Source organism: Camelina sativa, chromosome 20, assembly GCF_030686135.1.
Source record: "Camelina sativa cultivar CO46 ecotype springtype chromosome 20, ASM3068613v1".
Taxonomy (NCBI): Eukaryota; Viridiplantae; Streptophyta; class Magnoliopsida; order Brassicales; family Brassicaceae; genus Camelina; species Camelina sativa.
Genome location: NC_141899.1, coordinates 17,965,433 through 17,988,587, shown reverse-complemented (window position 1 = coordinate 17,988,587; position 23,155 = coordinate 17,965,433). Strand labels below are relative to the sequence as shown.

The following is a 23,155-nucleotide window of genomic DNA, read 5'->3' as shown; positions in this document are numbered from 1 at the left end:
GTATCTTTTTTCCTTATAAGAATCTTCTTCCAATTTTACTTACATGTTAGGTCAAAATGTCATATTTTGTTTGTATACTTACTTTGATTAAAAATAGTAAAAACAGATATTTTATGTAAGCCTTGAAATACATGTTTAATGTTTTACGAAGATACTTTGATGCCTAAGTTACTAAATTCAACCAAGAGACACTTGATATGAAATTATAATAAAAAAATTTGAAAGACTGAAAAAGGAATTATGTTATGTTCTATGCGTGGCCAAAAAAAAAAAAAGGATATGAATTGGCGGTTTAGTTTTAACCAACTTGACATCCCTAGCTCTATTTGATATCCCTTTTTTTGGCCATGCAAAGAACATAACATAAATGTATATGTTTAAAAATTTAGATACATTTAGCAAATGGTTTTGGATCGGACTGGCATGATCATGGTCTATTAACAAAATTCACCCGTCAATGGTAGTATATCGGAAGTTAATCGAGATTTTGACATGAGGAAACCAAAAGAAAACATTTGTGAATGATCTTTTGCTTTTTCCATGACTTGACTGCAAAACAAATAGAACCCAAAATAGGAACCTCTATGAAAAATATGAAAACCGACTTAATATGTAACGTAACAAACACAAAAATAAATAAATAGGAGATATTAAAAACACATGTCCACACATGGATACAAGGGCATTTAAGGAGTGGAAGGCAAGTAGTGGTTAGAGGGTATGTGATATAATTAATCGGCCCAAATAGATTGGTAAGTAGTAGCCGTCTACATCATCCATGCTCATAACTTCAACCTCAGCTTCTTTCTACTAAAAACCTTTATACTATAAATTCTACGTACACTCCCACTTCTTCTCCTCAAAATTCATCAGACCCATTTCTATTCCGACTCCCAAAAATGGCGATTCGTCTTCCTGTGATATGTCTTCTTGGTTCATTCATGGTACTTGTTATCTCAAACAAAAGAAAAAATTACTTTCTTACTTTTATTCTTTATGGTTTGACGTTTTTCTTTTTTAACCGCAGGTCATTGCTATTGCGGCTGATTTAACACCGGAGCGTTATTGGAGCACTGCTTTACCAAACACTCCCATTCCTAACTCTCTCCATAATCTTTTGAATCTCGGTTAGTATCTTTTACTTTACCGACTTTACAAAAAAAACTCGATCTACTATAGTCTTCGAACTTCTGTTCTATGATTATGTTATACATACACGTTTCTTTTGCTAATTTCTTTAGGATGTTTTGCTCAATTTATAGTTATGGTTTTCACTACTTTTAACTGTTTTTCCAATTTTAAGACACTTATAAAAAGAAGAATTATACGCATAAATGCAAATAAAGATGCCTTTGACTGTATTTTTACAATACATTATCTTTATCTTTAAACATACTCCTATATTTTTGAATCTGTACGTAATTACTAGCAAATAAATGTATCCTTTTTTTTTGTTTTAATACAATAAGTGTCTCCTTACAATTTTCTTTTTTTTTGTAGACTTCACCGACGAGAAAAGCACCAACGTCCAAGTAGGTAAAGGCAGCGTAAACGTTAACGCCGGAAAAGGTAAGCCCAGCGGAGGAACTGCCGTGAACGTCGGAAAGGGAGGTGTACATGTGGACACCGGCAAGGGTAAGCCTGGAGGAGGGACACACGTGAGCGTTAGCGGCGGAAAAGGTCACGGAGGTGGCGTTGGAGTCCACACTGGTAAACCCGGGAAGAGAACCGACGTAGGAGTCGGTAAAGGCGGTGTGACGGTGCGCACGCGCCATAAGGGCAAGCCGGTTTACGTCGGTGTGAAACCAGGACCCAACCCTTTCGTGTATAACTATGCAGCGAAGGAGACTCAGCTCCACGATGATCCAAACGCGGCTATCTTCTTCTTGGAGAAGGACTTGGTCCCCGGAAAAGCTATGAACGTCCGGTTTAACGCGGAGGATGGTTACGGAGGCAAAACGGCTTTCTTGCCACGTGGAGAGGCGGAAACGGTACCGTTTGGTTCGGAGAAGTTTTCGGAGACATTGAACCGATTCTCGGTGGAAGCTGGTTCGGAAGAAGCTGAGATGATGAAGAAGACGATTGAGGAGTGTGAAGCTAAAAAGGTCGGTGGAGAGGATAAGTATTGCGCGACGTCTTTGGAGTCTATGGTCGACTTTAGCGTCTCTAAACTTGGCAAATCTCACATCAGGGCTGTTTCCACTGAGGTAACACACCCATAACTAAATACACTAGCTAATCACATTCACAGCTACTATGTACGCTAGCTAATATTGTTACATCTAAATATCTACTTTTATCTTATATTAATTGTTAAACACAAATATAAAATTTCAGTTTCGTATTGGCTGACCGAACCATGTGTTTTCATGTATATATATATATATATATATATATTTTTTTTTTTTCATGTATAATTGGATTGGTCTATATATGTAAATCCAAAAGAAAACCAATTTTTTTAAAAATATATGTATTAGTATATATTATGTCTAAAAATATTGGCTGACCGATCTAACTTTGGTTATTGTAGGTGGCTAAGAAGAATGCACCGATACAGAAGTACAAAATCGCGGCGGCTGGAGTAAAGAAGTTGACTGACAACAACTCGGTGGTGTGTCACAAACAGAAGTACCCATTCGCGGTGTTCTACTGCCACAAAACGATGATGACGAGCGTTTACGCGGTTCCACTCGAAGGAGAGAACGGGATGCGAGCTAAAGCAGTTGCGGTGTGCCACAAGAACACCTCAGCCTGGAACCCAAACCACTTGGCCTTCAAAGTTCTTAACGTGAAGCCAGGGACCGTTCCGGTCTGCCACTTCCTCCCGGAGACCCATGTTGTGTGGTTTGGCTACTAGATAGATTTGCCTTTCTATCTTATTGTGGGTTATGTATAATAAATTTTCAGATAATCTATCTTTTGGTATCTTTTGGCTATGAATATAGATACATATGCATTTAGTAATGCGTGGTTCCAATATAAGAGTGACGGCATCTATATGTTCTTTTTTTTTAAACCTACGTAGCTGTCTTTTGTGGTCTGTTTCAGTGCTTCTTGTGGTTTTGCAAGAACGCTATAATAAATTAGAGTTGAAAGGTTTCCATTTCTACGTTTTTGGATTTTTTTTTTGTTTTTTTTGATAACTCATGAGTGATTCTAAAAGTTTTCTAGGCCCAAACACTAATCTCCTGGAACCGGGAAAAACCATGTTAAATTTTGAACTCTTATGGCCAATGCTACTCGAACCCAGGTGGCGGGATTTTTTTTTTTTTTTTGAAAAAGACCATTTTATGTTTTTGGACTTAATTGACGGAAAACATAAATTCAGCATGTAAGAGGTGAAATATACTTTGGCTGTGATTGATGTTTGTTTGTAATTAAATTTGGGGATGTATTACGTTAGAACCAATTTCTCAACTCGTACACGTACGTAAGTTAAAGTAATGTTTTTCATATGGCTTCAATGTAGCAATTACTTTACGTGCTCAAATGGAATAGCTCTCGAAACTAGTTTTGATTTCTGCGTTTTACAATTTAGAAAGTAATTTCTTTTCAGTAAACATACATCACCATTGATCAATCCTACAAACATCTAAAAGCTTGGGAATTGATCTTAGAATCCAAAGTCGTCTCCAGGACGAGAGATGGATAAGTCGATTCCACTTTACTCACAACATCATTTCTCTACGCAATTCTCCCAGCGGAGACGCAAGCTAAAATCAAAGTAGCCGAGCAATCCGTCCTCTATACTATTTTATTAATTTTTTGATACATGTGATTAAGCTAAGCGAAATAACAATGAGAGGAGAAATTAAAATATACATGTATATTTATTTACCAAGTGTCAATAGTTCAACTGGGTAAAGTATATAACGCAAATCTTAGAGATTATCGGTTCAAGTTATACTTGGAAGGGAACTATGTAAAATGGTTTGTTCTCCGGTCCAAGAGAATATATGGGTTATACCCATTAATTCAAAAAAAAGTTCTCAAGAGGGGGACGAAAGAGTTTTATTAAAAAATATTTTGACAAACATGTAATATAACTCAAATGGGTTATAGTCAATGGCGGACCTAGAATTTTTTTTTACCGGAATCAAATTCGTTAAAGAAAAAAAAATGTTATATTTTTAAAGATACTTTAGATTTTTATATAATATAATATATTTCAATAAAATATAATTTTTAATCCTGTTTTAAAAATCTCCGTCTAGCACCGATTACGCACCGCTAGGCTCACTTTTTCCATCTCGATTAATGATTAATTCCCGTCTAGCATCGATTATCTAATTATATATATATATATATCTAATTCGATTATAACCAGTCTAATCCGATTACTTCCTGCTCAATTTTGTATGTATAATGATTATTTTTAGAATCAAATATGTATTTTTTTGTTATTTACACATTTAAATTAAAAATTTATGATGTTTTACAATAACTAATGTATAAAATACATATATTTAATACTATATATTTTTATTTATTATTAATTTAATAAAATTACCCTAAAACTAGTTCCCAATTAATCTCCGATTTTCTCGCTAGGCGCTAGACCTACCCTGACCGCCCGACTAGCACCTTGCGATTTCTAAAACAGGGTTTTTTTATTAACCTTTTAATTTTTTTATACATTTTAATTTATTTTTAATTAAAATAGGTATATCATTTAGAAACAAAATCTTAGACCATCTTTATCAGTTATACATTTAGGATATCTCAAAGTTTTTTAATAATAAAATTAAAGAAAAATTAAAAGTTTAAATCCTAACTATCAGAAATCTTTGTCTCTCTCCAGGCCATATTAGATATTTAAAAACACCTAACGTGTCAATAATACATTGATTTCTTTTTGTTTTGGTTTGTTTTTTTCCTTTTCTTCATTTGCTCATTTCTCTCTCTCTCTCTCGATATGAACTGAGAAAAAACTCTTCGCATGAATTGATTTTATCAAAATCAACGAGAACAAACCAATCGAAGTTTAGATCGGAAATAGCAGCCGAAGGCACTGTAGGTAAGCAAAGAAAACATCTTTGTTTCCTCATATTCATTGGTACTTTTCTTATTTGAGAAAAGTCCTTTGTTATATGGATCGAGGGTTCCAATTTAATGTCGAATTTGATTATGTGAACAAAATTTAGGAATCGGTTTCGAGTTTGAAGTCAGATTTATAGGCTAATATGCATTGACTTGTGATAATTCAAGGTCCACGGAACCTAAACAGTGGGTGATCATTGTGATTCAAGGTTTTGTTTTGAATTCGCCACAACCCACATTCGCCACCAAAGACGGTCAAACGAGGTATATATAAACGTCAAACGAGGTATATATAAACCTGCAAATAATATTTATTAGCTAACCCAAAGATAATAATATATCATGATTTTTATGGTTTTATGGTTTTAACCATGATATAAATATACTTTTTGAGTCTTTCGATTTGCTTTTTAGGTTGTTTTTTGAGTCTTTGTAGTACTAGGTACCTATTGACATAGATGAGAGCATAATGGAGCAAAATAAGAGGAGTTAGAGTACTTTCGAGCATTGAGGCTGAAGCTGTGAAGCTTGTAGACGATTTCAGAAGACTGCATAGATCAACACACTATGCAACGCAAGAAGAGTCCGAGTTTCTCAAGTTTTGCAAAGCAACTCCAAAGTTTCCCCTATTTGCAATATTAGTCTCTCTTGTGTTTTAGATATATATATAGGATTTTGGGTCTTAAAACCCCTAATGCTTTATTTTCCCTGCAACTTTCAAGAGAGAGATTTTTATAGAGCTTTTGGAGAGAAGAATCAAAGAGAAGAAACAAGACTCCTTCAGAGAAGATTCATAACTCCTTTACTCCTTCTATTTATTTCTTAATGATATCAATGTTATTCATGATGTTTGTTTCATTCACCATGTCTGAGTAGACCTTTTGTTAGGTTTAAGGTTTTCAAAAGAATTCATAAATTGTTAGGATGATATCTATAGAGTTCTTCATCTAGATTGGTTATTGTACATTCTAAAGTAGCGAGAGTAACCTAGAATCTGATCTTAAGTTAATTGGTAGACATAAGAGTGTTATTGATTTCCTGAAATAATCTTAGATGAGAAAATACCTATTTGCAAAGATATTTGGTTTAGGGATTTTGTGAACTTATCAAACCTGAATTTAATGTTAGTTTAATCATTAGGATTTGCAAAGAGATTTGGAATTCTAGTTTTTAGACTTAAATAACTTTTGCAACGAGAGCTGGTTAATTTTACCAATGTGATTTGAGTTGTAGAATTGTTCTTAATAAATTCTAACAATTAGTTAAATGGATTTCTGAATTTCCCTGAACATATATTCTCTCTTATTGAACCCTCTCTTGTTTTTTATTGCTTTTCTTGTTATTTTCATTTTAATATAATTTATTTGGTTTAAAACAGAACTAAAATAATAATAATCTATTGTGCGAGTCTAGAGTCTTTGTGGATTCGATCCCTAAATACTACAGTGATCTCTTAATTTGAGAGAGTACCTCTAGGATAAATTTGAGCATATCAAATTTTGGCGTCATTGTCGGAGACTCTTTTGATTCACCATTAGATTAACATCTTTGATTTTGTCTAAATTTTTTTTTTTAGTAACAAGCTTTTTGTTTCTTTTTTTTTTGTGTGTGTTTCAGGTGTATGCCTCCTAAGCCTAACACCCAGAACAATAAAACTGGTCCAACAATGAAGTTTAGAAACCAAAAGTTGGGACAGTTAGAGTGTGACAACAGAAAAGCAGCTACGTCAGCAAAAATGGTTAAGACAATCATTTTGAGGGTTGATGATGTTGGAGTTTTGAGGGATCAAAATGGTCATTTGTGCAATGAGAAAGACCAGAAATTTGATGCTGAAGGAAAAGTGATAGCTGAAGAAATCGTCGATGTGGACGATAATGCAGGATGCATGCATAATGCAGGAGGCGATGGAGCTGCGATGAATGGAAACAATCCGTGGAACGTTCAACAGCAGGGATGATAGGACCACAACCGGGAGTTGATCATGACTATTGCAAACTTCAATAGAGCTGATTTGGTTTATGAGAACCACTCTGCCATTGTTCTTTCTCAATTCCCGAGAAATGATTATGAGCTGAAGCTTGTGTACTTCACTTTAGTAGGGCAGAGAGCTTTCTCAAACCTGCCACATAAGAAGCCTCTGGACGATATTGAACACTTTGAAGATCTTATCCCATACTCTCTTGCAGGAGAAGCATCTCAATGGCTGAAGCAGTTGAAACATGGATCTTTGACAACCTGGCAAGAAATCAAGGTGGCCTTTCTCAATTATTTTGATGATGATGCGATGTCTGGTGAGCTGAGAGTCAAACTCTCCGCGTTTATGCAAAGACCATATGAAGCTTTCAGAGCAGCTTGAGTCAGATTCAAAGCTTATCAAAGAGACTCTCTGCATCATGGCTTCTCATGTGTGCAATTGCTAAGTATTTTCTTTAGAGGACTTGACTGGGAGTATCAACTAGCTTTAGATGTTGCTAGCCAAGGGAATTTCAAGACAAGGTTTCTCGATGAAGCTGAGAATTTGATTGAAAATCAAGCCTCCATCAATGGCACTAAGCATGCAGATTCTGATAGGAAGCGATTACATGGAAACTATGATGCGAATCAGCTTTCTAAACTGAATGCTAAGTTGGATACAGTGCATAACCTTCATGTGGGTAAGAAATATGTCCATTTTGCTGTCGAGGTTGAGACATCTGAGCTAGAGACTACATAAGAGGATGTCAACTATGTGTATGGCGATGGGTATCAAGGACAAAAGTTCAGCGATCAGCAAGGCAACATGTCTTACAGTGAGAACTCTTCAGGCTACACTCCTAAGCCAGAATACCATAATCAACAGCATAATAGAATTTTTACAAGAATTGACGGTAGTTCTTCATATCATATCTTTCAATATCAAGATAAGTTGAGACTGAACTTCAATGGAAAGATAGATAATGTCTACACTGAGTTGACCGGGAAGTTTGATGCATTAAATACTCATGTTAAGAAGCTGGAGAATCAAGTTATTCGGACTGTTGAGTCTGTTAAACGACAAGAGGGTTTTCTTCTTGGAAGATTTGAATCGAACACCAAGCATGCTTGTAATGCAATATTGGTGAGAGACGGAGATGAGTTTGATTTTGTGCAGCCAGCATCGATCGATGCCAATGGAGGGTGGTGATCGATGCAACCACCATCCATCAAAGAGGAATCGCGAGGATATGAAAAATTGCTTAAATCATCGAGGCTGAACGATGGCATCGATCAACACCCCCACAGACAGAGTTAATTCCTCTGAAGATTCCACCACCTGTTACAGAACAAGCCTATAAGCCGAAGGTCCGTTTTCCTAAGCAAAGAAGGTCTAAGCAGGAGCTTGAGGAAGCTAGATGCAAGACTATGATGGAAAAGGTGATGATTGAGATACCTTTGATTGATGCAGTCAAGTTTTCTCATGAGATTAGGCAGTATGTAAAAAGGATGGTTACTAATGGTTTAAGTCCTGAGGAAGGAGCTTTGCTAACCAAGGACATTGGTGCAATTCTGTTGAACCAGCCCCCACAGAGGAAGGAAAAGAAGCAGAAAGTGGTTGTCTCTAAGAAAGTGAGTGCAATGGTTTGGAGTAGGATTCTAGAGAAGTTACCTAATCCGGAAAGTTTTGTGTTAGATTCCTCTATCTTCACAAGAAGGTTTCCTCACTCTCTTTGTGATCTCGGCTCTAGTATCAACTTGATGCCACATTCTATAGCTGTAAGACTTGGGATGACAGAATATTCCAATCAAGATTGGAGATTGTGTGGTTCCTACTTATTTTCTGGTGTTGGAGTATGACAAAGAGCCCAGGGATCCTCTCATCTTGGGTAGATCATTCTTGGCTAAAGCTGGTACCATCGTAGATGTGAAGAAGGGACACACAACCCTGAATGTGGGAAATTTAGTCATGAACTTTGACATGGATAAGATGTGAAGATGGTCAGACTTTTTCAGTGGAGATTTTCTCTGATGATGATCTAATCTCGGAGATTCCTGAAGACATTACTGCTGGGTATGTCAAAGAGTTGGAGATTGTTGACAAGGTGAGCAAGCTAGCTGTTAAGCTCGGGATTGGAGTGAAAATCATATAATCAGGACTAGAGATCAAGATGAGGTTCTGATGGTTGACAAGCCATTGTTGAAGAAACATGAGTTACAGACCTAACATCGATCGATACACCACTTGCATCAACACTCCTCCACGAGACCATCTGGATTTTTCCAAACCAAAGATTCTCGAGTTGATTCCTTAGCTCCAAGTCATAGACCAGTTGTAAAGCTCAAATCTCACCATTCCACACTCCATAGTCCGCAGGAGAACCAAAGGTATGCATCTACTTCACCCAAACCTTCTTCTTTCATCAATAATAATTTCAAAAGTACAAAATCTGTTTTGCAGTTACCCAAGCTACGAGATTATCGTAGAGCGCTTGTTTCTTCTGTTGATGATTTTTCAGGACATAAAAGAAGCAAACTCATCCCTAAGTCCTGCCCTGGTTATGTTCCTCGCACCCTTGGCAGACCTCATGCATGTACTAGTTATACACCCCCATGGATGAAGAAGCCATCTCTCGGAGGCATACATTGCCACTTTCTAATCCACCGGACGTCTGAGCTCTGACACAGTCAAGCTAATGACTGAAAACAAGCGCTTAGTGGGATGCAACCCACTCATAGGTTTTTACTTTCCACTTTGAGTAATTTTTATTTTTGCTATGAGTCAGTTGGAATTTGTATTGAATTATGAACTTCTATCCATTTTGTTGCGTTTAATCTTGTGTTGAGTTGTTCTTAACAGTGCTAACATCCAAGGATTGAGAGAAACACAAATTAATTACAGCTAACTCAGGAGCTATGTTCGAACTCTCTGCATCAGCAGAGAGCATCGATCGACACAAAACAGCTAGATTGATAACACAATTTTTGGTTCACAATTTCAATAATTATTCGTTTTTTTTATTTTTCTTCGCCAATCTTAGGCTTGATAATACTGGAGAAAATGTTGTTTATGTCTGGGGGAGGCTAGTTACTAACTATGTTTTGTTTTTGAATGTCAGTTGTGTCAGTCAAAACCGTATTTTTAAGTCAAATTTTTTAATTTTTTTTTTGGGAATTATGATCTCTAACTAATGATTTTTGTTCTTTTTCTAACACTAATGAATCTTGATTAAGCTTGATTTCAGAACTGAAGTTTGGAAAAGGCTATGAGCTGTATCAACAATCCTGAAATCCCTTATTAAATGGATATCTGGTTGAACTAACGTTGGAGTTGGAATACAGTAGATTAGACTTCTTCTTCGAGCCATACAAGACATTACACTTCTTCACAAAGTACTCCAAAAAATGAGGATATAAGTGAGGCGAGGGATGTCGCATGAACCCGTGCATACTTCGAATCTCATGGAAACTTGTGCCAAGCAGAAAAAAGAAAAGAAAAAAGAGCTCAGAATCTCACTTCCAAGGGGTTGATTAAAAAAAAAAATGATACCCTATAAAATTAGGGAGAAATCAACCCCTTAGAAGTGAGAAAAGGGAGAGGAAAAGAGATATATGAAGAATTTCTTGGCAAGAAGAGATTCCATGTGCCACTGATCGATATTTCCATGGTATGAACTCGCCTTTATTTGTTTAAACTTATGTAATGAGATAACAATGGTAAGACCAGAGATTCCAAAAGATTGTGAGATTTCAGTAAGGAATGTTGATGCGTCTCATTGACATAGTATAAGAAGTACATTCTGAAGGTCAAGGCGATGAAGAGTACGAAGAACAGTTACCTGCGGTTGAGTGAGTTCCCACATTTTCAAATCTGTTTCATAGGTGAAGATGCTGTTTTGCATGAGGGCAAACAAATTCTATGTCTAGGGGAGTTGATGTATCATGGTTTTTACGGTTTTTAACTATGGTATAAATATACTTTTGAATCTTTTGATTTGTTTTAGGTTGTTTTGAGTCTTTGTAGGACTAGGTACCTATTGGCATATATGGGAGCATAATGGAGCAAAATAAGAGGTTTTGGAGTACTTTCGAGCACTGAGGCTGAAGTTGTGAAGCTTGCAGACGATTTCAGAATATTGGCATCGATCGACATACTATGCAATGGAAGACGTGTCCGAGTTTCTCAAGTTCTCAGGTTTTGCAAAGCTGCTCCAAAGTTTCCACTGTTTGCAATATTAGTCCCTATCGTTTTTTAGAGATATATATATATATATATATAGGATTTTGGCGTCTTAGAAACCCTAATGCTTTATTTTCCCTGCAACTTTTGAGAGAGATATTTTTAGAGAGCTTTTGGAAAGAAGAATCAAGACTTCTTGAGAAAAGATTCAAAACTCCTTTACTCCTTCTATATATTTCTTAATGATATATATTTTATTCGTGATGTTTGTTTCATTCACCATGTCTGAGTAGATCTTTTGTTAGGTTTATGGTTTTCAAAATAATTCATGAATTGTTAGGTTATCAGATTGTTAGGATGATATCTATAGAGTTCTTCATCTAGATTGGTTATTGTGCATTCTAGAGTAGTGAGAGTAACCTAGAATCTGATCTTAGGTTAATTGGTAGACATGAGAGTGTTTTCGATTTCCTGAAATAATCTTAGATGAGCAAAATACCTATTGCAAAGAGATTTGGTCTAGGGATTTTGTGAACTTATCAACCTGAATTTAATGCTATTTTAATCATTAGAATTTGCAAAGAGATTTTAGAAGTCTAGTTTTTAGACTTAGATAATGTTCACAACAAGTTATGGTTAATTTTACCATTGTGATTTGAGTTCTAGAATTGTTCTTAATAAATCCTAACAATTATTTAATCTGTTTTTCTGAATTCTGAGAAATTTTTGAACCTATCCTCTCTCTTATTGAATTCACACTTGTTTTTATTGCTTTTCTTGCTCTTTTTATTTTAATACAATTTATTTGCTTTCACATAATTAAAAGACTAATAATCTTTTGTATGAGTCTATAGTCCTTGTGAATTTGATCCCTAAATAATACAGTGAACTCTTAATTTGAGAGAGTGGCTGTAATACCCTTCACCGCGTCTAAGACCCGGACAGAACAACCTTTGCTATGGCCGGCCAACTAAAACCCATTATTCCGTCAAGGAAGGACGATTTTGGCTCGGATATTCAAAGGGCCAATAAAAGGGAGTGATAAGGCACACCTAAGGACCAAGAAGAAAATGTCATATCAAGAGCGATTCTCCGTCATATGGGAAAATGATATGGAAAGTCACGCTATCGGCAATGTCAGTTGGTCAAAAAACCCATAGGTAAGATCTTAGAACTAGTCTTATCTAGGAAACCTTAGCTGGTCTAGGGAAATTAGGAGGGGTCAAGGAAAGTTGGACTAAGGTAGGTTGGTACGGGTTAAGGCGATGGTTGGCAATGGTAGTACCAACGGACATAAGTTTCTTTAGGCGATCCGGACAATGGCTGTACAAGCTAACGCGGGTCACTATTAGTGATCCAGAAGATGGTAGTACTAGTTAACACGGATTGTTATTAGCATAACGGACAATGGTGGCACCGGCCAGTGCAGGATGGCTATCGGTAATGCAGATAGTGGTATCACCAGTCGATGCAGGATGCCACTGGTAATTTTCATGAGGGAAGGATTGGTCCGGTATGTATCATTCTCCTAAGCTGGTACGCAAGTAGGTAACCTTATGTATCACCTACCAGCTCCGTACTTGGTGGTCGGAAACGGCCGTACCGATACGCAAGTAGGTAACTTTATGTATCCACAAGGGCAATGAAGCTTATATGGTAAGGTCATCCTTATCCGTTCGCCATGTGTCGCCACCGAAGTTGCGATGTCCACCATGTGTCGCGTCAACAACCGACCAGTGCCACCTCCTGCTTGGTTAAACCGAGCTAAGGAGGCTATATAAACCCTCCTTCCACCCCATTTGTTCCTCAGACAAAAAACTAGACAGAAAAACCTTAGAGCTTAGGAGAAGCGCGCGGAGAGCTGCGAAGCGCCGAAGAAAGCTAAAGTTCTCGATCGCGTGGAAGTAGCACGTAAATAGACTAGTTTAATTTTTATTTATTTAACTATTTATTAAGGTTAGATTTAATTACTTGATTAGTTTAGAATTAAGTTAGTTAATTAAGATTAAGTTAGTTAAGTAAGATTAAGTTAGTTAAGTAAGATTAAGTTAGTTAAGTAGGATTAATTTAGTTAAGTAGGACTAAGTTAGTTAAGTAGGATTAAGTTACTTAATTAGGATTAATTTAGTAGATTAAGATTAAGTTAGTAATTAGTGCTTAAGCTAGAATTGCTTAGTGTTTAGCATTAGGATTAGAACTGTTTAGTGGTAATTAGCACCTGATTTGGGAATGCTTAGCCATTATCATCTAAGTTAGGACTGTTTAGTAGTAATTAGCGCTTAAGTATGGAACTACTTGGTCATTGTTGTGTGACTGATTATTACGCGATTCTTGTGTGCGACTTGATATTCTTGTTTGTGATATTGCTTGTTGTATGATACTTGTGTGCATCATGTTAGGTATCACCTGCATTGTTCCATTAGTACATTATCATAGTTGCATTGATGTATTGTTAGTTAGGTAACTAGAATTAGGCAGATCATGTTATCCCATCCATCTGTTGTGCGTCGCGTGTAACTCTGTAACGTTATGGCTTACGAAGGTTCGGAGCGGGTCATGCCCGGTCGGACGCTACGTGACGATGTAGTATAAAGGGATGTGGATTCCTTTTAGTCTTTGTGTCTAGGAGTGTAGGACATCGCCTTGGGATACCATGTATTCGTAGAAGGCCTTACTTAGGTTAGAAGCATGCATATTCATCATCTCCGCTGCATACTTAAATTCGAGTCTTAATGCATTTGCTTGTACTACATTGCACTTGATTACACTTGTTGCATTGTATCATTGCTTGTTGTTTGGATCTGTAATGCTTGGGGATAGGTAGATGGGTAGGATTCCCTTAGATATCGCTGGGTAAGATTTCTTTAGATATCGGCCTCACTAAGTAATGCTAGATTACTTACGATTATACTTTAATTTTCCAGGAATCCTTAGCCGAAAGATCTTCGTAGTAGAAGCAACGTGACCTAGGCGAATCAATGTAGGTTTTACAGCTTTTGTAAATTCTTACTATGTATATTATGTATGGTTTTCAAAAAGGATCTGAAAACTATATAAACGTTTTGGTAACAATTTTCGCGTATATTATATATATGTAAAGACTCGAACTTTCAAAAGCTAAATGGTTATTCCAACTGATATTAAGTATAGCCCGGACTTAACACAGCTCTCGGTTGCAAAGCCTTAGTCCGTGTTCAAGAGGTCGGGCACTCGCGGTTGGATGACCATAGCGATTGGATTCATTCCAAAATCCTTGGTTGGCCGACTACAAGAGTCCTAAGTAGCGCTTTCGATTTGTTCTTATATTTAGGACGGGTCGGGGGTGTTACAGTAGCTCTAAGGTAAATTTAAGCATATCATATAACATCTACCAATTTCTATCACGATGAGATCCGATCTCTCAAAACCAAGGACTTCATAACCCGGTAAGCACGACCACTAGAAGTGACTCAAACACGCTTTCAGAATCTACGTTGATACACCAATGAACGTCTAATAAGAAGACTTCAAAACGTGATCATATCTAAACATATATGAAAAGCATGGATAAGGAGCGAGACATAAATCTTTGAAAATCACTAATCTCAGAAAAGAGAACAACGAATAAATCGAGACAATCACCCATACAAAAACATTGGTTTTGACCACATGTGTTTTGTATTTTTTTCTTCCAGTAAAGCGATCTCCAATTTTTTTTTAACTGAATATTCTTCTCATTTATTACACTGTTTAAAAAAGACTTTATAACAAGAATTTGTTTTGGGCCCCTATATATTATAATTGATCCTGGTTATAGCGGGCCTGATTGATAAAGCTATAGTAAAGTTGTAGTAGTACTAAACATAAACATTCAGCAACAAAAAAATGGTAAGCTATTAGATATATTAATTGATGTATGTCACTAGTATAGTTTTTAACATTTATATATAAAATTAGAAAGTTAGATATCATTATGAAAAAATTATATTAGTGAGGATAAAATAGTATTTTTTTATAATTTTGAAGATTTTATGCTTAGAAAATGCTCCCTTCAAAAACATTGGATTATCGAGCATTTAAAATTATTTTATGCTATCTTTCATGGTCAACTCATAAAACATGATGAGCTATCAAACAATATTGTGACCATTTATATGTCCTATCTGTTAAGCCCAACATAGTTTTAGGTCCACAAAAACATATTCGCTGATATATTAGAGTCCACTTACAAGTTAAATTCATCTAATTTTGGACCCATAGTGAGCTAATGTATATCAAAAATTTCTCTCTATATGATAAGAATTCACCATTGAGACGGTAACCCAAGAAAAAAAAAGGTTTGTTGCTAGCCCTATGATGGCCCAGAACCCCCTCCAGACCCAGAGTTTTGATCAAAGGCCTAGAGTGGACTTTGGGTTCGTGTCTAGGACATGTGTCACTAGCGTTATGGAGGTCAGTGAGCTCGGCGTCGAGGTGGTTCAGTTTGGAACCTTCCAGCTTGGGAACTGCAAAAGGAGCTCGGACCCTGAAGTGAGCAAAGTACAAGAAATCTAAGATCGGGAGGAATGATTCTCGGGCTAGGAAAAGACTCAGTCAACTTGAAGATTTGAACGTTACAAGTTTAATATGAAGATCAATACAGACATATTTATAGAGAATAAGTATGTTTAAATGTTTAATTCATTCTGTGTTTAGTATAAATACATGACTTTGTAATCCCAAAAAGAGACATTGATTTCAAGGCAAAATCTTAATAATACACATTTCTATCACAAAACTAGCTTTTTAGATCCGACTTGTGTTCAACTACCAATATCAATGAGTGTGGGATCCGGCGTCCACACCCTGTAAATTGAGAGAGAAAACCAATAAAAACATCAATTCTGTAAAGCAAAAAAAAATCATTCTAACGATAATATTACGAGTAAGAAATATTTTAATAGTAGCATATCACACAAAATTTATGAATGATGAGATTTTTGTGAAAATATCTTCCAAGCTGTTTTTAATTTAATCTAGATTTAGTTTTTTCTGGATTCTAAAGTAGCCAGAACAATCGGGTTCCTGCGACAATTCAAATCGATTGGTACTACCGAGTTACTAAACAAATTAGGAAATGCACCGTTGAAAGGCATTGGACTATCGAGATTCAAAAAATCTTTTATGCTACCTTTCATGCTAAACTAATAAAACATGATTATTAAACAAACAACATGCCCAGTTATAAGGTTTATCAGTTAAGCCCAACGTAGTTTTAGGTCCACAAAAACATTCTCGTGAGGCTGATATATTAGAGTTTATTTACGTGTTGGATTTATCTAATTTTTGGCCCATAATGAACCAATGTCACATCCAGCGATTGTACCTTGTGAAATGATTCAGCCTCCACCCACTTGGTGAAATAGTCGGTTAAGACCAAAAGGAAGCACTTTGACTTCAATAGAGGCAGTGGCCCGACGAGGTCTATTGCCCAGCACATGAACGGGTATGGCGTTGTGACCGTGTTGAGCAGTTCGGGTGGAACATGCTTCATCGGTCCGTGATGTTGGCAAGCTTCGCACTTCGCCGAGAACGCCTCGCAATCAGCAACCATAGTCGGCCAGTAATGACCGTCGTTTTTGATCTTCAACGCAAGCGCGCGTCCTCCGGAATAGTTGCCACCGTCACCTTCGTGAATCTCCGTTAATATATGTTCTGCCTCTTCTCGATCGACACAAGTGAGTAGAATTCCAGAAGAACTCCGTCGGAAAAGGCTGTCCCTTAACATGACATAATGCACGCATCAGGCTTTTAACCGTCGAGCCGGCCAGCGATCTTCCGGTACTTTGCCATATGTGATGTATAACTTAATCTCGAGCTGCCAATCATCTGGAGGTTGCGCTACATCCTCCAAATCGTCAACTGGCTCATCAACTTCCATCAGTACCGTGTCGTCGCTGATGGCGAGAATCATACTTGCCAGATCGATACTAGGCGTTTCAATGCATTCGATCGGGACTGTTCGTCGCAAGCCAGGATGGGAACAGTTTGCCAAGGCAGAGAGAACATCGGCCGACGTGTTTTCACTTCTTGGAACTTTGATTAACGAGAACGAGGTGAACTGCTCTGAGAGAGTTCGGAGCAATTGGCGATATGCCCCCATACGCTTGTTTTTAGCGTCGTATTCTCCGCTAAACTGTCTGACCATTAGCTGCGAGTCGCAGAAGACTTAGATGTTGGTTACCCCGAGTCCTTGTGCCAACCGCAGTCTGGCCAAGACTTAGATGTTGGTTGTTCAGAGCCTGCTCGAGAACTTCGCCAGTCGGTGATCGGAGAATGATCCCAATGCCGGATCCCTGATTGGAAGAAGAACCATCGACAAACAACGTCCAAGTTTCATCCTTGGGTGTGGCTTCTTCGAGTTCGAGAGATAGCTCCGTGATGAAGTCTGCTAGGACATGTGATTTTAAACTTGGGCGAGAACGATATTCGATGTCGTACTCGCTCAGCTTGATTGCCCATTTTGCGATTCGACCGGACTGAAGAGGGCTATGGAGAACAGTTTGGAGCGGTTGATCGGTGTAGACGATGATGGAAAGCGACTGGAAATAAGGCCGAAGCTTCCGAGCAGCGACGACTAAGGCAAGGGCAAGCTTTTCCAAGGTCGGATAGCGTGTTTCCGCGTCATTAAGAGCCTTGCTCGTGTAGAAGATTGGTCGTAGATCGCCGCGATCATCTCGGACCAGCACCCCGCTAAGTGCCGAACTGGAGACAGAGACGTAGAGATACAGTGTCTCCCCCTCCTCAGGCTTGACGAGTACCGGATGGCCGGTCAAGTATTCTTTGAGTTGCCCGAAGTCGATCTCGCAGGCATCGTCCCCTTGAAAATCCTTGTTTCCCCGGAGGAGGTTGTAGAAAGGAAGACACTTGTCCGTTGATCGGGCGATGAACCAATTCAGAGTGGCTATTCGACCTGTCAGGCGCTGAACCTCTTCACTACAAGAAAATGTAGTAAAGATAGCATATGAAGATAGCGTTTCTTTCATTTCTGCTAAAGTTAACATAACGGCGTATTTTCGATAGCGTTTGGTTAATTTGTAAACGCTATATTATGTTTTTAGAAGTTACAGTTTTTAGAAGCGTATGTTAAGATAGCAATACAAGGTTTAAAACACTGTATATTAGTTTAGGGGGACCAAAAAAATATCGTTACCCGGCTAAGTAAAAACAAGCGCCCAATAATTTCATTTTTCCTCTTATGCTTTGTCGTTTTACCTTAGTCGACATATCAGTTTCTTTCCTTTGCTTCTCTCTCACAAGTTCACGAGCTAGGGTTCTTCAATTTCTTCTGGTTATTATCTTTCAAATTCTTTGATTCTTGTCAAAATCTCACATTCTTAGACTCTCTATCTCTCAGACACCCTTTATCTCTCTCTGAAATCTCTTATCTCTCTTAGAAAATATGTCTGCAAAATCAATTTATCAAAATCGAAGGTACAGATTTTGATTGAATGGTATATATATGTTGGGTAATCGATTTTGGGTTTCGAGATGTTCTAAATCGGTTTTCTTTTTGACAAATTTGTCAATTATTTAGGGTTTCTATTTCGATTTTGGGTTTCGAGATGTTTCTGTTTCGATTTCTTAAGGTTTCAATTTGTTTTGTCTGACTATAATCGATTGTGACTATAATCGACTATTATTTACAAGAATTTTATGGTTTCAATTGGTTTAGGTTTTTAAGGTTTCAGTTCTTAAGGTTACAAGATTCTGACTATAATCGATTCTCCTTTTGCAGGTTCTCATTTTGCAGCTTCTTCTTTACAAAATCCTAGTTATCTATAGGTAATTGCAGTTTTAGAATCTGTCTGATATAAGAATCTCTTGTCACAAATGTATGTAATCGTTTGACCATGGAGCTGTGTAACATGGACAAGTCTTAGGTTTGGCTTCCAAGGTATGGTTTTATATTGTTATTACTAATAATTTCTTAAGTTACAACTGAGTTTCTTATGACTGTTTATTGAACTTGAAAGTATTTTTCACCTTATAGGAATAGTCTCGAGTATGAGAAAGGAGAAACTGATTTTGTTTATGGGTCAGCTAGGAGAATGGGAGATAGTCCAAATATGTTTTGTCCATGTATTGACTGCCGGAATCTGTGCCATCAACCATTAGCCACGATAGTCATCTGATTATTAGGGGTATGGACTTGATATACAAGAAGAGTAGATGTTGGAGTAATCATGGGGAGATAAGGGATTTAACAAGAGGTGATGATCGAATTTCAGAATTTGCAGCTTATGAGTTGTTTAGAGCTGCTTTCTTTGATGGTGATGACAATATACAGGCCCAGAATGACAATGCAGATCAGAGTGGCAATGCAGATCAGAGTGACAATGTAGATCATCATGAAGAAGATTCAGAATTTATGAAAAAGTTGAAAGATGCTGAGACTCCACTCTACTCCAGCTGTTCTAAGTACACTAAAGTGTCTGCTATCATGGGGTTGTACCAGATTAAAGTTAAGAGTGGGATGTTAGAAAACTACTTCGATCAGCAAGCTTGCTTGTTAGTCGGAGATGGGAATATCGAAGATTTGCTTCGGATTTGCTTCGGATTCGCCTCGATACCTCGTTTGGTTACGATGTATCCTAAGAATTCTCTTGAGGTTATGCCGACCGTGCATTTGGTCGGGTTTAGCTCCATTTAGAATTGATCCAGAATATCGAAGCATTCGGCAAGATGTTGGACGTGTTGTTCCGCAATCAAGGATTTCACTAGCATATCATCGATATAGACCTCCATCGTGCGCCCCAACAGATCAGCAAACATCGTATTGACCAGGCGCTGGTAGGTCGCCCCCGCGTTCTTTAACCCAAACGGCATTACCTTATCGCAATAAGTCCCTCTGTCTGTGATGAATGCGGTCTTCTCGCGATATGCAGGGTTCATTGCGATTTGATTGTACCATGAGAAAGCATCCATGAGAGAAATTGATGGTTTCCCGCGGTGGCTTCAACGAGTCGGTCGATAAGCGGTAGGGGAAAGCAATCCTTGGGACATGCTTTGTTGAGGTTGGTGAAATCGATGAAGACTCTCCATTTAACGTTCTTCTTCTTGACGACCACCGGGTTTACCAGCCAATCAGGGTATTGTACCTCCATTATTTGATCAGCTTTGAGGAGCCGTTCGACATCGTCTTGTAACGCCTTCGCTCGATCTGTTCCTAAGCGTCGGCGCTTCTGCCAAATTGGTTTGAACGTGGGGTCAATGTTCAGCCTATGGCAAGTGACCGAGGGATCGATATCGACCATGTCTTTAGTGGACCAGGCGAATGTTGAGGATCTGGATTTCAGGAAAGCGATCAGTTCGGTCTTGATCCGATCTTCAAGTTCGGCTCCAATCCCAACCGTCTGTGAGGGATCTTTATCGTCTATGTTGACCTTGATAATTTTGCATCCCGTGGACTTTAGCCGATCTCGCTCCGGCTTATGGGGATCGACCAGGTGATCCCCGCTCTGTAATTGCTATGCTTCCTCTTTCCGCCGTTGCTTTTTCTCGAGAAGAGAGCAGGTCCTAGCCATCTTTTGATCGCCATAGAGCATGTAAATTCCAGTAGCATTTGGAAATTTAACGCAGAGGTGATAGGTGGAAGGGATTGCTTGCATCGAGTAGATCCAGGGTGAACCCAAAATGGCGTCTTAAATCGGCGGTGCATCTATGACCACGAACTTGGTCTTGCGAGTGACTCCGCCAGCGCGGACTTGCAGCTTCACGTCGCCCATTGACATCTTGGTTACTCCGTCATATCCGGTCAGCGTTCTGGACCCCGGTTTGATTTGCTCCGGTGTCATGCCCATTTTCTCCAATGTCTGCCAGAACAAGACGTTGACCGTGCTTCCGGTGTCGACTAGGACCCGCTCCTCGTCGAATTCGCCCATTGTGACTTCTACAACCAAGGGGTAGTTATGAGGATGATGGATTCCTTTAGCGTCCTCGGTTGTGAATGTGATGGCGTTGGCACTGAGCAGTTCTTCCTTGGAAATCGCCTGAACGCTACAGATTTGGCGCGCTCACTTTTTCAGGGCCCGGACGGAACCCTTACATTCTTCGGTTTGACTGATGATCATGGAGATGCGGCCCCAAGGTGGAGAGTTTGCGCGCTCAGTTTATTGTCCTCTCTGGCGCTTCGGCGGTCCCGGGAGTCCTTCCGCTGGTGCTGGATTATTCTTTTGCGCGACAAGAGGTGGGTGTTGCTGCTCGTTCGGTGCGTTATTTGGAAGATTGTTGCCCTTCTGACCTTGCCCCGGGTTGGATCGTCCAGATCTTCCTTTGCGACATTTTCCTCCACGACCGCCGTGGAAGGCTTTAGGCTGATAGACAGCTTGAATCTCGCCGGATAAATACTTTTCGAATAGATAATTGGACATGTGTTTGCACTCAGCTGTGGAATGGCCTGGAAACATATGGAAATCGCAATACAGTTCCGTTTGTGCGTCTGGAGTTGTGCTGTCCTGTCCTGCATCTTCGGAGATCGCACTGACTACGCCGCGTTTAGGATCCCTCGGGTCGTGATGCTTGCGGGGCTCCTTGTAGCTATCTCGACTTTTTTCTTTTGCCAAGACCAGACGTGTACGAGGGTCCTTTGCGTTTTGCTTCTCCTCATCTTCTTCAACGTATGCGAACTGAGATCCCCGATAAAGTGCGTCATCTAAGTCCTTGGCTTCCCGGATATTGAGATCCACTTTCAAGGGCGATTCGGGAAAGAGTCCCTTTTTGAAGACGGCGATTGCGACGTCTTCGGTGACCGAGACGTTGGCGTACTTCTCCTTAAACCAGGTCAGGTATTGTCGCACAGGTTCGACGGGTTCCTGAGTCGTCTCCCACAACTCAGCACTGGAAATACCGCGCTCTATTAAGACCCGATAGTTTCGCAGGAAGGCTGTAGATAGTTGAACAAAACTATCGATCGAGTTCGCCAGGAGCCGAGAGAACCAGGTTAACGCGTTTCCTGTCAAACTCTTGACGAACAGCTGGCAGTAACCTGCGTCCTTCTGTTCCTCGATGAATCTTGCTTTGGATACGGTAGCCATGAACGAGGTCATGTACTGTACCAGATCCTTGTTCCCTTTGTAGGTCGGAAACTTGAGTTTGACGACCGGAACGTTCACCTCTAGGATTTGTTTGGTGAGCGGGGTCCGTTGCGTGGCCTCGAACATCTTATCGATCTCCGGAGCCGAGCTCACAGCACGGTGGAGGAGTGATCCCATATCCCAAATTTTGGAATAAATTTCTTCTAGTTCGAGATAAGGTTAGCTATCGGATCGCCCTGGGAGGACTGTCCGATGTGGGGCTGCACCCCTGAAGCTAGCGCCGAGGGTAAATACTTGTTATGAGATCGGTAAGCCGAGGGCGGCAGATCGTTAAATAGCTGTCGGCGTAAGGGGCCATTCCTTCGGGCCGCTTGCTGCAGCACGGTATTTTGCTGAAGTGGAAGGGGCGCGCGGTGTTCTATCGCGTCCATCTGTCGGTTCGTGTCAGATATCGCCTGGAAGAGATCCTTAGAGATCGTTCCGAACACATGACGGAGATCGTCCACGGAGACGAGCTGGGAAGGTTGTGTGGTTTACGCGGCTGAAGTCTGTCTAGAGACAGATCCATTGACGGGTAGTTCTCTGTCAGCCCCCTGGTTCCCGTGATTGGGTGCTTCAACATCCTCTCCTTCAGTTGAGGGTGTTGTCGAGTCGTCTGATGGGTTCTCCGACGTGTTGTGGTTAGGTCAGACATAGACGAGCGTGGCAGGCGCATCTAGAGCAGTGGGTGCATCCGTGGTGACGTCCTGCGAACCGGTGGCTCCAGTGATCGGGTCGTCTTGTTGCGGAATGGTCGCGTTGGTGACACCGTTGTTGGATGCTGGAGACATGGTCTTGCTTGCTTGACAAATTTCAAAGGAATCTAAGAGAGAAGTAACTTGAGAACTTAGCGTCCTCACAGATGGCGCCAATTGTAGAAACTGAG

The 23,155-nt window shown here is 39.3% G+C and overlaps 3 protein-coding genes across 3 annotated transcripts; 2 read left to right on the top strand and 1 right to left on the bottom strand.

Annotated features, from left to right (window-relative positions):
- The first annotated feature begins 670 nt into the window (after window positions 1–670).
- Window positions 671–3,106, top strand: LOC104771045 (BURP domain protein RD22). Its single transcript, XM_087504786.1, has 4 exons — window positions 671–944; window positions 1,028–1,127; window positions 1,501–2,207; window positions 2,534–3,106. The coding sequence occupies exons 1-4, from the start codon at window positions 900–902 to the stop codon at window positions 2,858–2,860; spliced, it is 1,179 nt and encodes a 392-aa protein (XP_087360912.1). The 5' UTR covers window positions 671–899; the 3' UTR covers window positions 2,861–3,106.
- A 1,797-nt stretch (window positions 3,107–4,903) lies between these two features.
- Window positions 4,904–9,833, top strand: LOC147919115 (uncharacterized). The gene is made up of 3 exons (XM_087503622.1): window positions 4,904–5,020; window positions 5,253–5,307; window positions 6,661–9,833. Exon 3 carries the CDS (start codon window positions 6,665–6,667, stop codon window positions 6,998–7,000), a length of 336 nt encoding a protein of 111 aa, XP_087359748.1. The 5' UTR covers window positions 4,904–5,020; window positions 5,253–5,307; window positions 6,661–6,664; the 3' UTR covers window positions 7,001–9,833.
- Window positions 9,834–21,306: 11,473 nt separating this feature from the next.
- On the bottom strand, window positions 21,307–22,407 carry LOC147919114 (uncharacterized). The gene has a single exon (XM_087503846.1). It carries the CDS (start codon window positions 22,405–22,407, stop codon window positions 21,307–21,309), a length of 1,101 nt encoding a protein of 366 aa, XP_087359972.1.
- Between the last annotated feature and the right edge of the window lie 748 nt (window positions 22,408–23,155).

What these genes read in the sequence shown, in the direction of transcription:
- LOC104771045 (XM_087504786.1), top strand. Translation starts at nt 900, where the DNA reads ATGGCGATTCGTCTTCCTGTGATATGTCTTCTTGGTTCATTCATG. An exon ending in GTCTTCTTGGTTCATTCATG is followed by an intron (nt 945 to 1,027) that starts GTACTTGTTATC and finishes TTTTAACCGCAG; the next exon opens with GTCATTGCTATTGCGGCTGA. An exon ending in TCAGGGCTGTTTCCACTGAG is followed by an intron (nt 2,208 to 2,533) that starts GTAACACACCCA and finishes TGGTTATTGTAG; the next exon opens with GTGGCTAAGAAGAATGCACC.
- LOC147919115 (XM_087503622.1), top strand. Translation starts at nt 6,665, where the DNA reads ATGCCTCCTAAGCCTAACACCCAGAACAATAAAACTGGTCCAACAATG.
- LOC147919114 (XM_087503846.1), bottom strand. Translation starts at nt 22,407, where the DNA reads ATGGGATCACTCCTCCACCGTGCTGTGAGCTCGGCTCCGGAGATCGAT.